Here is a 16,032-nt window from a genome sequence, read left to right as displayed (position 1 = left end):
TCAGTTCACCCTTGCCTGTAGCCCTTTCGTGTCCCAGCTTATTATTGGGGGGGGGTCTCATGTCACACCCCATACCATTCACACACTCCTGGTTTTTATTTGTGTCCTCCTCATTCAGTGAGGCTGTTGAAAGGAGAGTTGAATTTTTTCTGAATCAGCAAATGCTCCCAACACAGAAGCAGCTTGCAGGTTCTCATCTCCCTTCAGTTTTGGCCTGGTAATAATTCCCTGTATTTTTAGGTTTAATGTACCCTAATGTTTTTTTAAATGTATTTTAACCAATTTCTTAGTTCTTTTCAGCAAGAAGACTTGTCCAGATCAGCTAGCTTACTATTTTTGAAAATGAGAAATCTGTAATTACCTTTAAAAATATCTGTCTTCCCCACTATACTCTATGTTCATTAGGAACAGGAATTGAGTTTCCTTTGTATACCACTATATTTCTAGCTGGACACATAGTAGGTGCTCACAATGGTTGCTGAATGAAGGAAGCCTAAACCTGAAGACCATCTCTGGCTGGTAAGACATGCAGGCAGACAGGCGGGCAAGAGAGATGATTCCGAGGTGGTCTTCTAGGCCACCTAAAGCAAATTAGTGAGCTGCAAGCTATGACCTTGCTTCTGGGCCAGATGGTTCATCTTTCCTCAGGGTGCATTGAGAATGGCATGAAACCTGGAAGATGACAAGAAAGAAACCATATTGTTCTCTCCAGGAGGGGCCTTTCCTCTGTGGAAAATCTAACATATTTTGTTTTAGTCTTTTACTATCTATGATTAAAAATAGCCACCATTTCCTGCCAAGAATGGCAAGGAAATCCATACAAGACCATGATTATCTATCTTGGAGTATCCTTTATTAGATTGATACAATTACTCTTTTTTCTTTGATGAGCTCAGATTTTGAATGACGTGATTGGTATGTCTTTGGTCTTATGGATGATGAGAATAAAATGTGTGAAAAATAAAACTTCTCTAGTGGCAAGTATGAGTGACTCGAAAGTTATGCTGGAGTCTGGCTCATTGATTCATTTCTGCAGTTTAACCATTTGTAAAACAGACCTGTGATGGTTATTAGCAGTGTTGTATGGCTGTTGGTTTTCAAAAGTTTGAGATCCCTGCAGTAAAGGGAAAACATAAAGTATTATTATTATAGGCAGGTTATGGACCATCTGCCAAGAGCAGACACTGATCTTTTTATATGAGTTGTAAGTCGAATGAGGGAAGACATGGGAAACCTCAGGCAGAATTATATAAAATCCTTTCCATCCTCCGCTTACTCATCAATAATTAACCTGGCAAATCTAGAGCTTGGTTGGAATAAAATTAAACATTCCCCAAATGGCTCCTGAAATGGTGAACAATAAAATTCTTGCCCTATGATTTGAAGTTGAGGCATCTAGCCCTAAATGCAAATAAAACATGATAAATTGATAATGCTAAAGACAATTTATTATTAAATCCTCCTATAAAATCAGAATAATGAGAAATGTTTTCATTACATTTTTTCCAACATCCTCATTTATTTTTTTTCTCTTTGGCTTCATGGACTATTTCTTGGGCAATAAAGGACTACATGTCATTTTCCATTTATTAAACTTTTTGGTTAGCTTGTTAAAGAAAGTATTATATACTTCCAACGTATTATCCAAGTTCTGAAAGTCACCACAGGATACACCACCCCATGAGTCTATCTATGCGCTCTTTAGCAGGAACGGTCTTTTACAATTAGAAACGGGAGATACTTTGATACAAGTGAGAGAAGCAGTAAATATAAGAGTCAAGTTGAGTTAGGTTTGAATTCTTTCTTGTTATTTGCTGGTTAAATGACCTTAAGAGATTCAAATAACTCTCAAATCTCTATTTTTTTCCTTTATAAAGTGGACAAAACAATAGTTACATGACAAAACTGTCAGAAGGATTGATAGACATAAAAATATATATAAGATACTTAACAGAGTGCCTTGGTAATACATTAAATATAATATTTTTAGGTTAAAAATTATATCATTATAGGATTCCTTAACCTTGATGAAAGCCTTCCCTTATTCTTCCTTTATAGAAGTCCCTCACAAAGTAACCTGAAGTCTGTTTTGTGTTATTCACATTTTTAACTTGAAGATATCTCACTAAATAATGCATCTAATGTCTGTTGGTTGAGCACTCACTATGTGCACTAGATACTGATAGGACTGCAAGAGAAAAACATTGTTGCGTCATTTGAAAACCTCAGTTCTGAAACAGTTCACTGAAGAAAGGAAGACCATATGCAAATAAATGTCAAATGAAGGAAGATTCTCAAATAATGATCAAGAACAGTAGTGGCTTCAGAGTAGGAAAAGCTCTTATGATGATGAATGGCCCTGAGCTTGGCCTGGGGAAATGCATGGATAGACAGGTGAGGGGACCATCTTGCCAGATTGAAGAAGAATAGAAACTGGAGAAGAGGTGAGCATGGCATTTTCAAGTGTCAGTGAGGCACCCAGATTTACCTGTCTTGCTATTTCAAAAGAAAAATGGAACCAGGATCACTGATGTGCAAAGGTTAAGGAGGGGATATATTTTATTGATGTTAGTTTCTCCTTTGCAGAAGTACCTCTTGCTACCTCATATTAGTTAAGATAACACTGGCTAACTACTTTAACAAAAAGACCAAAAAACAAAAATATAACATAATATACATATATATTATGTGTATATATATATATAATATATATTATGTAATATCTGTAATATATATATATTATGTAATATACGTAATATAAATATATATTTCCCCCCTTGTTTACATAACTGTTCAGGGGAGGTGGTCTTAGTAGTGAAAGACAAGATTCCATACATGGTCATCCAGGAAACTCCCCTCGTGGGATCCCTGCAATGGCTCTGCAGTGCACCATAGTCTCCTTCTTTGTCACCCACAGAGGGGTACATACCAGAATTCCTTTGGTTGGTCCTGAAGTAGCACATTTTCATCAGCTGGAGCTGGGTCACAAGGACATACACAACTTCAAGAGAAGTTGGCTACTGTGGTGTAGCTACTTGCCCCAAAGAGGAGAAAAGTGACATTAGTGAAGAATTAGTATTATTCATCCTACTATGGGATATAAACCAGTCCATACATGTACTTTGTCCTGTTACTATTTTTTTCTTAAGCATGCCTTTTCCATGTATCCAAAAATCCCTTTGGTTTTGGTTGAACGGATTTTGATCAGCATGTCCTGAATTCATGTTCTTCAGTAGGAGGAGGCTCTTATCTTTCTAGATTCACCCCTTCAGTCTTCTAGATTGAAGTGATTTTGTGTCTCTTTTTGTTTGATTGGCTTTGCTTCTCTCAGTCTGTTACACATTTTGCAAACTGCAGTGACCAGAATTGTATATCATAGTCCAAATGCAGGTATGCTACCATTTTGAACAGAGTAAATCTGTGACTTCTACTTTTTGCTTCAAAATAATTTCTGATGATGGCAACTATGCTGCTGACAGCTTTGGCTTCAGCTTCGAAGAGAAGTCTACACAGATTCCCAAGTGCCTCTTTCTTGTCTTCAGTCTTGTAATGCTGATATTAAAATCCTCCGTCCTTTCAAAGTAGTAGTTCTCAACCTACACTGTATATTATCATCATCTGGGGAACTTTAAAAAATACAAATGCCACGCCCTTCCCTCAAGATTTTGATTTAATTTGTCTGAGATGTGGGCCAGCTATTGATCCTTTTCAACATGTCTGTAGATAACCTTAATATTTTCTCAGGGTTTTGAATTGTCAAAAGAGTAATTTGTAATTTTTTCCAATTCCACTTTATATATCCCTATTGAAATGCATCTATTCTTTCTCTGATTGCAGACAGACGAGAGCAAAACTTTCCAAAGATTCCTCCCATTAGCTTGGAATTAGCACATGGGAAAATTATGGGGCTCTGTGTAAACCTTATAAACCTTACACTTCAGCCCATATGATAATAATGACTGAAACCTAGATGTCAAATGTCCTTTGTCCTCTGGCTCCTGTGTATGCACATGGTATCTATATCGTCTATGTTTTTAATGTATATCAACTTGGATATAAAGCTCTGCATCTCTTTCTGTGTCACTCCTCACTTCTATCCTCTCTCAAAGAATCCATAATGCATAAATGCCTTAGTAATGTGTATTTCCCTGGAATTTGCATAAGAGAGACAAAGTTGGACTTTACTTTGCACAATCCACAGGAACCACCTTGAAGACTCATTGACAGGGCAGTCCTGCAAAGGCCCCTAGGCCACATCACCATTAGAGGGTAACAGTGAGGTCATTTCCATTTCCCCCTTTCCACAAAGTAAGTGGCATCATGCCCCTTTCATCCCTTATACATTTCTCTACTTTTGTCTCCCAATCCATGCTACTCCACCAATTCAAATTGCTCTCTTTATTCTGTGGAGCAATGCAGATAAGCCCTAATTTCTCTTCTCAAAATGTCGAATTCCAATCCATCACCAGGCTAGGTAAAACTGAGCATCCTCTAGTTGATGTGATCCTGACTCCTTTAGAAGATAATATGAATGTTAACAGGTTTTACTGGATAGATATTAAAGACATTGTTATATAACGTATAGTATTTGTATCATACAGATCTGTAAATCTGTAATCTAACCACCATGTTGAGTAGGACCTTAAGAATGCCACCTTCCTCCCCCAGAAGTTTCTCAAATAAATACATTGGTCTTTCTCAGAAAAATTCTCATGCATAAATTTTTCATCTTTTTATATAACTTTATATTTGGATAGCATTACATAGTTGAAAAATGATCTTCCCATATATTTTCTTGTTTGAGCCTTTCACGATAAAAGCACGTAAGTTTTCAGCATAATTGGGCTCTTTCCCATTTATAGTTTAGAAGGATGGTATTTGGAAATTTTGAACAAATAACTCAAGTCCATCTGGACAGTAAATGGGAAAATAGTCACTAGAAGCAAAAGAGTGGAAAGGGAATTTTTAAAGATTATGCATAATACTGTGTAAAAACTGGAATATCAGGTAGTTTCACAAAACCCTCCAAAATGAGTGACTTAACATAAGACAGTAATTATTATAATAACTATTATTCCATTTTCTGATTCTTTGGGTTGATTGGGCACTTCTGCTGGTTCCATCTGATTCAGTGATGTGACTATAGCCAGCAGATACAGCAGCGGAGGCAGGGTTCTCCAGTGGGACTCACCACGGCCACAGCTGGGATCACTGGAGACTGGGGCAGCTGAGTTCATCTCTTCTTGAATTCTCACCTCCTGGGCTTCTTCAGAGCATAGAGGTCTCTGAGTATGAAGAGGGCCAGATTGGAAGGCGAGCCTAGGAAGTTACATGCCTCTCCTACCATATTCTCTTGGTAAAGCGTGAGGAAACAGTATCTCTTGCTAGAAAACGTGGTAGTCCCACTGTAAAGAGGGAGGTGTGATTCATCTAGCACAAGTATTTTGACAATCACAACTGTGCTGATATGTTTCCTAGCTTAAAAGTGCATTCACATCTTATTCTCATGTAATTATCACAAGGACCCTAAGAGGTAGTATATAATTTTCTCCATTTTTACAGTTGAGGAACCTCATGTTCTAAAAATTCAGTGACTTACTAGCCCAAATAGATGTAAGATGTCAAAGCTAGGATTTCAAGTCAGACACTGTCAACCAAAAAATCATAAAGAGTAAGATATGCATACATGTCTCCATTTTCCGAAGAGTAGGTTCTGAATTCTAAAGCCTATTTATGGGGTGCCAGGGTGGCTCAGTTGGTTAAGCAACTACCTTCGGCTCAGGTTGTGATCCCAGGGTCCTGGGATCGAGCCCTGCATCGGGCTCCCTGCTCAGCGGGGAGCCTGCTTCTCCCTCTCCCTCTGCCTGCCGCTCTGCCTGCTTCTGTGCTCTCTCTGTCAAATAAATAAATAAAATCTTTAAAAAAAATAAAGCCTATTTATAAAACAGGTAAATAAGTGATGCTGAATCACCTAAGTTATAACCTCATGACTTATTAGTCATTTTTCAATTTACAATGTAATGGTGTAAAGTGGCGTGGTAACTAATTTTATTCTTAAGATTTTATATACCCTATGTCTATAGGAACATATCTTAAATACAAGCAACTTTTTTCTTTTATTTTAAATTACAGCTTTGCTGTAGAATAAGTATAAAGGGGAAAAGAAAAAAAACAACTGCCTGATAGTCCAGATGTCAGAATTCAAAAATAAATTTATCAAACTTTTTTCTAAAATACTTCTCATGTGTTTTTCCCTCAAAATTGAGAAGCCAGTTCATAATCAACTGCAATCTCACTTGAATTTCCTCCTCTATAGCTGCAAATCTCATTTTAAAGCAAAGCTAACAAAAATGGCTTAGAGCTGCAGTTGAGAAGCAGATCAACCATAGCAAAAAATGAAGTCAGACCTTCAACCACTGCAGGTTCTTGCTCCACTAAATTAATGCAATCCTCTCTTATCTTCTATTAGAGAAGGAATATTTAAAAAAAGTGCCTATATAAAAATTATGTCTATATTTACTCAAACATGAATATATACATGCACACATACACTAAAATGCATGGTCTCTTTTTTTTTTTTGTCTTTTAAATATAGAAAGTATAAGAATAGTTTGTTTTATCACTCACCTAATCACACGAAATCATTGTTAGGGTATATCCCACGGAAATTTTTTTTTCATTTTCTTCATAGGCATTTTGTCACAAAATGATGGTAACATTTTGCTTATCTAGCTTAACAGGTTGCATTATTTTTGTCATTTTAAAAAATGAGTAGTCATAATTATTGGTGCTCCTACACCAAAAAACAAAATCCTACAAGTTCATTTTGGAAAATTTAGAAACTATAGAAAATTAGAAAAAGTAAGATTACCTATGGTCCTCTCACTAAATATATATGGGTTTTGTTTGTTGGTTTATTTATTTCCTGGGTTTTTTCCTATGCATTTTAGTAATTTAATTTTCTTGCACAATTGTGATCACATAAATTTATGAAAATTTGTCCAATGTGAAATTTTTCCTATATTGTAATGGACTCTTTAAAAACATTATTTTAAATACAAAATACAGTCATCTGGTTGTGCCAGATTTTACTTCTCCATTCTCGTTTACTGAGGCAGTAATGACTTTATTTATTGCTATTTTAAATAATACTCTAGTGAACATTTTTTTTCCATAATACCATTATATAACTCAAACAATCTCTTTAGGGCTGGTTTCTAGAAGTGTATCACAGATTATGACTCTTTTTAAGGCTCTTGATAAGTATTGCTAAATTATTTTCCAAAAAGTTTGAATCTATTTATACTCTCAAATTGAGCTTATGAAATGGCTTATTTTACAAAACACCCACTTGCACTATTATAATCGTTTTAATATGGATATAATGGGCATTTCATAAATAAGCCACTATTCAGATAACTGCTTACTAGAGTTTAACAAATATGTTATTTTTAATTAAAAGTCTTAATTATATGAAGATTATTTAATTGTAGGTTTTTAAAAACCAGTGAGACTACACGTTCTTCTATATGGATGAAGACTATTCTAACTTTAATTTTTGCAAAGCCTGAATTTATTCAAGTATGAACATGTGACACACAGGGTGGTCTATTTGGTTTTATCCTAGGTTGAGTGGTATCTACAAGGACATGGGTAGACTGGGCAATTTCATTCCAAGGACTCATTATCTTGTCATATTTAATTGTTAATTATCACATTTAGATGGGTTCTAATCTACTAAAATAGAAACTACATGGGAAAGTGAGACAAAAAGTAAACAACGGAAAAGATTTGGTTTTCCAGAGTTGAGAAGTCATTTCAGAAAGACATCATGGTATATAACAGTGCAAGTTTTCATAAATTAATTAATTTCATGACCTACCTATCAGGCTGAGTGAATTGGAGCTGAACTATCAGCTTGTTAAATTAAATCTAAATTCAAATAAATGATCATTACAGTAGGTATAATGAATAGGGGGCAACAGAGATTTTGAATACAGCACCATTAGTGAATTTGCAGAATGAAACTAATTGTGATATTTCTCTAGGTAAGCAAGGAGAGAATGTATAGATAAATTTTATCTACGACATTTAACTTCTCATCCTTGTACCCTCAGAATTCTGAGAATTCAAACTCGAGTAATACACCTGTTTTCTGCTCTAGTGTTTTTCTTTGTATCAGAAACACCTCCCAGGCATAAGCAACTGTTAAGCCCAAATGGAAGACTGAAAAAAAGAAATATTTTTCGAAACTCACAGGTATAAAGGTCCTAAAGGCAAAATCATTTTAAAACCTCAACAACCAAAATGTTTCCCACTTGTTTTCACAGTCCATTTACTCTTTCTCTCATACATCTCATTTTCCTGTTTTCTGATGACATTTGCTCCTGGGACAGGAGGAAAGGAGAAGGTGAATTCACATGTTTTCACAATGGCCTATAATAGTCCCATCTTTCCAATTATTGCTTTTTGTTTAGTCTATGCGCATTACTTGGCATAATTGATTATCACTTCTTATTTCTTATTACTTTAGAGGCTCTTTTCCACCCATAATGGGAGAGAATATAGAGTTAACAATCTGTTTTCTAGTTTAATCATTATTCTGAGGCTAGACTTTGAAAGAGTGTTCATCTTATCATTTCTTTAAGCTTGTGGCTTGTGAATGTAAACTTATCGAATGTATTTTATTCTCACAACACTTGAGCATACTATGAGAAAATAATCAGCACATGAATCTTCTTCTTCCCCACCTCCATCTAGCCTTAGTGAGCCTTAGGGCTCTGTAGGCGTTGGAGCAATTACTCATTTTGCCAGAGATTCAGGATTATGTACCAATTATCTCCTTTTTTGAAGCAAACTTATTTCCAGGAGGTATGATGATTGTGTTTTTGTCTCCAGGTGTGGCCATCAGAATGTCAGGTTGCCTCCTGTCATTGGTTTGTGTGAGGTGAAAGCATGCTGTTTATTTAAAAATAATGTATGACTCTTCACAGTTTTGACTTTGGAAATCATATCTCAGTATGTTATGAGAGAATCAAAGTTTATGCAGAGTTTTTGTAGGAACCAACAGGTAATGATACTTCATCTAATGACTAGACATCTTTAGAAGCAGCACATACCACATTGTTATAACTGTGCCATTTTTTCGTTTTGATACAAGTGGAATGCAAAATATCAAACTATTATAACGATTATTGGAAAACCTTGGAAACTTTCTGAGCAACTTATTCATTTCTGTGTATTTATTCATTCCCAATAGTTAGCTTTTGATTTTCTTTAACCTCAACAATTGGGACATTAGGTCCATTTAGTTAGCCAAGGTGGAGAGTAAAACTTGGGCTGCATATCCAGTGCTGAACTAAAACATTCCCTTCTAGGAAATGTAGTAGCAAGAAGAGTTTGTGTGTTTGGGAATGGATGGTAAGTGGGTCTGAAAGAACGGTTAATTAGTGATACTTCTGCTGCTAACCAGCTATGTGCCTCTATATAAATTAATTTAACTCTCGGGGTTCTCCCCACATTTGTGGAGCAAAGAACTGAAAAAAAGGTACTGAATTCATATTTTCAAAATTTCACACCACTTTAACATTTTAATATTCTACAATTTGAATCTTACTACAGTATCCCATGTACAATTTCCCATAATCCTCTACTTTTGTGTCGTCCCTTTAGGGAACAATACAGTGACAAGCATTCAAAAACTTTACCACCTTACTGATGCTGTATCTAAGATTTTAATGTAATTATTCTGGAAAAGTCCTAAATAAAAAGCTCCAGTTTTAGCTCCTTTGGGAGAATTTGTCCCAAAGGTATCATAGGTTAATCTCCAGTTACCCGAATCCATTCCTAAAATCTTTAAAAAGCCTTCCTTAAAAAAAAAAAAAAAAAATTGAAACTACAGATCCCATGAATCCAAACAAGGGAACAGCTAGTGCCCCTCCAGCCCCTCCCCGCCCCTTGAATGTAGTTCGCCAAAACTCAGGTTGAGGCATCCTGAAATATGCCTGAAAGAAACGCCGGCTGTTTTGTCCCGGTTTTCAGGGGCGCTCTCCCCAGGCTCCTTTAAATCGGTGCTGAGAGTGAGGAAGGATACAGAGCGACGCAGCGCGGGATAGGCGCGGGCGCGGCCATCACCTGTTCCGAGACGGGCATGCGCACTGCGAGGGCGCGGGCGAGGAGGCGGGGCGCGGTGGGAGGGGCGGACGGCGCCCGGCTGGCACAGCCCAGACGTGCTTCTCCCCGGCTCGGGGCGCTGAGGCGGCTTCGGGGAGTTGTCCAACATGGAGGAGGCACCGGCTGCGGGCGTCACCTGTGAGCGGGACTAACACCCGCCTGGCGTTCCGGGCAGCGGTGCCGGGTCCCGAGCCCTGGGACTCCGCCGCCTGCACGCCCCACGGCGGACCCCGGCTCCGGTTGCTCCTCGGGCCGCGGGGTTCCCGACGGGGACGCAGCGCAAGGAGGGAGCGTGGCGGCCCCGAGTCCCCCTGAGCCATGGGCAACGAGGCCAGCTTGGAAGGGGAAGGGCTCCCGGAAGGGCTGGCGGCGGCGGCGGCGGCGGCAGCAGCCGGAGGAGGGGCTGGCGGGGCGGGGAGCTCCTTGCACACCGTGATCCCGGCCGGCATGGAGGCGGATCTGAGCCAGCTGAGCGAAGAGGAGAGGAGACAGATCGCCGCTGTCATGTCAAGGGCGCAGGGGCTGCCCAAGGGAAGCGTCCCCCCGGCCGCTGCGGAGCCGCCTTCCATGCACAGGCACGCACAGCATGATGTATATGTCCGGGCATATATGTACAGCTTCCCGTGCACATATGTGTCAGCCCGTATGTGCCAGCACGGCAGTACATATATGTCGCTTCTGTTCATTTTATTCTCCCTAATGGGGTGACGATAAAGAGATCATAAGCCTTTTGATGGGCAGAATAAAAATGATGCATTGTAGAGTTTCTGGTGGGATAGTCAAGGGTTGCATTCTTGGAACTGTGATTTTAGGTTGTGATTTTTGGCCTTTTGGAACCTTTTCCCTCTAGGATGGCGTGGAGAGACGCCCTCCAGTGTTTTACTAATCTGGAAGTCTTCCGTTAATAGAAAACGGACGTGTTGGGAAATGGATAGAACTGGGTGTTCACCTGTCTCTGTTTAAACCTCCTCAGTCATTTAGGCATCTATTTCTCTGTGAATGATGTCTGAAATATTTCTGGAATAATACCTTTAATTCCCCCGGAGGTGATTTGTCCTTCCTTCCCACCCCACCCCCAGAGGAGAACAGGAGCTGTTTAGGTAGAAGGTATAGATTGAATACACCTTTCGGAGTCAGTGAAGGACCCTAAAATATGTTGTGGCATTAAACAGATGGTTTGGTTGCAGCAGACCAGGTGCTGTACATGTATTTCTGAATCAGTATATGCTATTTTTTTAAACTATTGTTCTTTTATATGCAAAAGTATCTTAGTTGGTGGAAAAACATGTGAATTTGTGTTACCTTAAGATTAGTTTCCAATACATTTTAAGACAAAGCAAATCAGTGACAACTTGCGCAGGCAATTAAGAGCTATTCTGTAATATTAACGTATTAATTTCCCTCTCTAGCTGTCCATTTTCCTTCATCTAATAAATTAGTTGTTTTCTCATTAGAGCAGTAAGAGGGTATAATCACTGTGCCTGCCTTGCCTTTATTATTGTAAACAAACCCTTTAACTTTACACCCTCCCTTAGAGTACAGTTCTCTGTCCGTTGTCCTGAAACCATTCCTGCTTTATGATAATCGAAGAGACCTACAATTTTCATTTGAGATATTGGAAATATGAAAGATCTGCATATTGTAGGTGTAGATTCTTAACCCTTACTTCATAAAAGTATTTTAACTTAGGAACTATCATATAAGTATATGCGTATAATTTTGTAAAATAATTATTTTAATTTAACATAGGAGAAGTGTAACGGATAGTTGCAATATTTTTAACATAAAATCTTAAATGCTTAGAATATATCAGCTAAAAACCCTATGTTCTTGAAACGAAGCCACTACTGTTAGTAAAAACTTGCTCCTTTATGTTAAATGTGTTTTTCAACTAGTAATATATGGGGCTATTTCTTTGGTATAAAGTCTTTTTTATCCATTACCTTAAGTACTAAAGCTTATGATATGCACCATTTTTCTCTACTGATGAAAACCTGACTTGGAAAAAATGTTGAACATTCATATATTAGATTTTCATAGGGTAAAAACGAGGTACAATACTTTTATTAGCCTTTTAGAAATGTATTCCGGCTCTTTCACAGTTTTTCCTAAGAGGTACATGCAACAGGTTTAGCATGCTGGTTACACAGACCAAGAAAAAATGTGAGCTTTTATTTCTGCATTCTTAACTTTTCTTCTATTCAGGGGGTGGCTGAAAAATAACGATTTCAGCCTATTAAACTGGTTTTATGCTGTGCTTATGTCAGATTCTGCATTGATCATTTTGTTATAGTAGAATTTTTATTAACAGATTGTCTGTGGCCTCAGCAGTTATTGGTGAAAGCTTCATCTGCCTGTATAAACAATATATTTCTGATTTTTGAGACCTTCTTATATTTTAGTGGAAGATTTTTGTAGAATGTACATAATTTTTAGAATGTTATTATCCTTGGATGTGATAACCAAAGAAAGACTTGGTTTATCATTTAGATTTTTAGAAGCACACCAACTTAAGTATATATAAGAAAGTATATCCAAATTATTTAAAGTCTGAAGAGGTTAAGTGTGTCAATTAGAGATGGTGGTTTTGTTTTGTTTGTTTTTGAATAAGGGTTGAGAGCCCAGAGACCTAGGTTCTTGTCCTATTAATTTTAACAGACTCATGACAAATTATGTATGCTTCTCAGCCTAGCTGCCTCAGTTTCCTTGCCCCCAAATAAGGCATATGACACTTGTCTTACTTATCTTGTAGAGTCATTGTGAGGATCAGTTACAAATTGACAGGGATATTTTTGCTTGAATTTTAACTTGAAGGGACTCTATAAATATCAGAAGTAGTGATCTCAATATCAGCAGTGGATGGCACTGGCACTGGTGGCTCCAGACAAATTGTATGTTGAGTTCATCACTGTTGTAAGTTATTTTGATGTATCTGTATATATATTTTTTATATATATGGAAAAGTCAGTGCCATGTAGTGGAACTTCCACTCCCTTCCCCACCCCCACCAGAAGTCTGGATACCAGATGTCAGTGACTAACTAGTTTTATAACCTTGGATTAATCACTTAGCCTCTTTAAGCCCTAGTGTCCTCTACAGTATAAAAATGAAGCTATCCCCAAAGTTGCTTATATTTCTAATATCAAAAAATTTTATGTGACTCAGCACCGTCAAGTGTCATTGCCTGTTGTGCTCCACTAAAAATTTTTTTAGCATTCCAACTGCTTTTACATTTGTATCCATGAATTTATGTTTACCTCATTTGTAGCTAAAATATTTTTTCTTTTTTTTATTTTATTTTTTTAAAGATTTTATTTATTCATTTGAGAGAGAGAGAATGAGAGATAGAGAGCACGAGAGGGAAGAGGGTCAGAGGGAGAAGCAGACTCCCCGCTGAGCAGGGAGCCCGACGCGGGACTCGATCCCGGGACTCCAGGATCATGACCTGAGCTGAAGGCAGTCGCTTAACCAACTGAGCCACCCAGGTGCCCCTGAAATATTTTTTTCTGCTAATCTATGAAAGAAAAATTCTAATCTGGGGATGACAGTAGTAATGAAAAAGGAGGTTGTACAAAACGAAGTTACAGGTTACAAAATGCTTCTGGATTTTGGATTAATTGAAGACCCAGAAAAAGGCAATTTTATCACTTGGTCTCTGCTCATTCTGTGCACAGCTACAGATGTGAGAAGGGCTTTACTGAAAAATGCTTCTGATTGGTAGAATATTTTATAGGAATTCTGACTAAATCCATTATTTTCTTTAGTATTCCTTTGGGCCTATCCTAACGGTAGACAATTCCACAACCGTTTTTCTTCCTAGAGTAGCAGGCCAACTCCAGGTTCTAAATGCATGTGGAATGTTTCCATTTATACCTCAGAACGACCATGAAGAATTTGAAAAGAATTCAAGAAACATAATCTGGCATAAAACAAAAACCTGATTCATTCATTGATTCCTTTATTCATTGTCATCCACCTATTTATTCATTCGTTCATTCATTCATTCATTCATGAGACACTAATGCTCTAGTTAACAGGTTTGGTTCTAGTGATGCAAAGATGAGTGAAACACTTTCTCTAGGAGGTCACCATATAGTATACAAGACATAGATTGCATTTTAGTTGTTTTTCTTTTTGACAGAGCAACTGTTATACCAAACAAAAATTCACCAGAAGACCACAGTTACCTGAGACATCTTTATATTTTTGTTCAGTATTAAGTCTGTATATTCTTTTAGTGATTTTCTATTTCTCACATCCATATTTGATATTTACTTCTATAATTCGAGTAGCTGAAGTTAGCTTAAATTGTGGGGCATTCTTTATAGCTGTTATCAGTTTTCTCATGGGGATTTTCTTATATAACTTATATTTTTGGAGGTACATGCAATGATAATTTCTGCTGTAAGCAGCTTGCTTTAAATTTTAGTGTTGATATCACAAATATTTGGTATTCACAAAGTTTATTTTTTTGTTTTGTACATATGTTGGATGACGTGCAACAACACAAAACAATGATTAAGTTTAATAGTATTTTCAAGAGAGGACAATTTAGTAAATTAAGAATAGATTTCTTTTTTTGTGCTCTTTAAATATAGGTCTCTAGGACTCTACTAGGGAGCCAATTCAATAATATACCTAAATAATTACTTATGAGGTAGGAATTTCTGTAATGAAGTTCCTAAGCCCTTCACGAGAGTGGTAGATTTTATCAATTGAATGTAGAACATTTCTAGAATAATGTGAAGATCTAAACTGAAATTTTTGAAAATAATCTATTTTAGGTTGTTTACTATAGCTCTTCTACCTTCCTGTGTAAAGGAACACAGAGTGGCCTGTAAAGAAACATTCAAAATTATTTTCTCCAAATGGAAATACATAGTATTTTAAAAGATACCTTAGAACCGTTGTAATTAATTAGGGTAATAATTTTAGTTCCTTGCTTAAGTTATCTAAAGTTTTTGTAACTTTTTTTCCTGGAGGAAATTGCCAAAACTAAGAATTCTATTTATTCAACTTTTATTAGAAAATCACTTTTTGCATATGGTGGCTTTTATAGATTATTTCCTTCTTATTTTTTGCTATTTAGAAGTAATACTTCTGTATTTCTTTCTACAGTATCTTATAACTTGATCTGTCTCAAGTTTCTGTGCCATTTGGGGAATTTCAAAAACTTCATATTAAGTACTAAATAATTTGAAATTAAAAGTTTATAATCTGGCCCATTAGGTAAATCTTCACAATACAAATTAAAACCTGTAGAACTTTATTGTGATCATCTCATCTTTTAAGTGCTACTGAATAACTCTGTTTCTTTCTCTTCTTTTAATGAAAAAGAAATGTCTTTTTCCAAAGTTAAAAAGCTTCATGTATCAAATGAAATACTCATAATTTTATTGTTATGTAATCCTAATAGAGCCTATTCTTATTAGTTACAACTTTGTCAGTAAAGAATGGCTTATTTAAAAAAAGTAATGTATTTGATTTTTGGTTAAAAGTATACAAAATCAACTATTTTAATTATTTAACCATAGTTATTTCAAAGTGATCATGTTTCCAAAACTATTTAAAAAAAATCCATTGCGTGTATTTGTCTATGAATTAAAAGAAGATTCGTAAATTAGTTATGTTCTTAAATCTTTGTCAATAATAAATAATATTACTAATAATCTAACAGTGGCAATAGTAAATGTTATAGAAAACATTAAGAGATTATTACGTATCTTTTTCTGAGAAAAGTAACAGTACTTTCGAAAGTGGGTTCATAACCAGCTTGTTGCTAACTATACCCGCTGTATCTCAAGCTTCTTTAAACATCCATCATTATTTTGCATAGAGATCTCAGATTAATAATTAGTT

At 36.6% G+C, this 16,032-nt stretch overlaps 1 protein-coding gene across 5 annotated transcripts in view; it reads left to right on the top strand.

Moving 5' to 3' along the window:
- The first annotated feature begins 10,224 nt into the window (after nucleotides 1-10,224).
- Nucleotides 10,225-16,032, top strand: part of PCLO (piccolo presynaptic cytomatrix protein) — a 391,109-nt gene continuing 385,301 nt past the window's right edge. For all 5 annotated transcript variants that reach the window (XM_073898726.1, XM_073898725.1, XM_025872800.2 and 2 more), the window contains exon 1: nucleotides 10,225-10,748. In XM_073898726.1, coding sequence (XP_073754827.1) covers nucleotides 10,492-10,748 — 257 coding nt within the window. In that variant the 5' untranslated portion in view covers nucleotides 10,225-10,491. The remainder of the gene's footprint in view (nucleotides 10,749-16,032) is intronic.

This window comes from Callorhinus ursinus, unplaced genomic scaffold, assembly GCF_003265705.2.
Source record: "Callorhinus ursinus isolate GAN/ISIS: 27379988/994484 unplaced genomic scaffold, GSC_fseal_2.0 scaffold12, whole genome shotgun sequence".
Classification (NCBI taxonomy): domain Eukaryota; kingdom Metazoa; phylum Chordata; class Mammalia; order Carnivora; family Otariidae; genus Callorhinus; species Callorhinus ursinus.
Note: the sequence above shows the minus strand (reverse complement) of the source record. Positions and strands in the feature narration are given on the sequence as shown.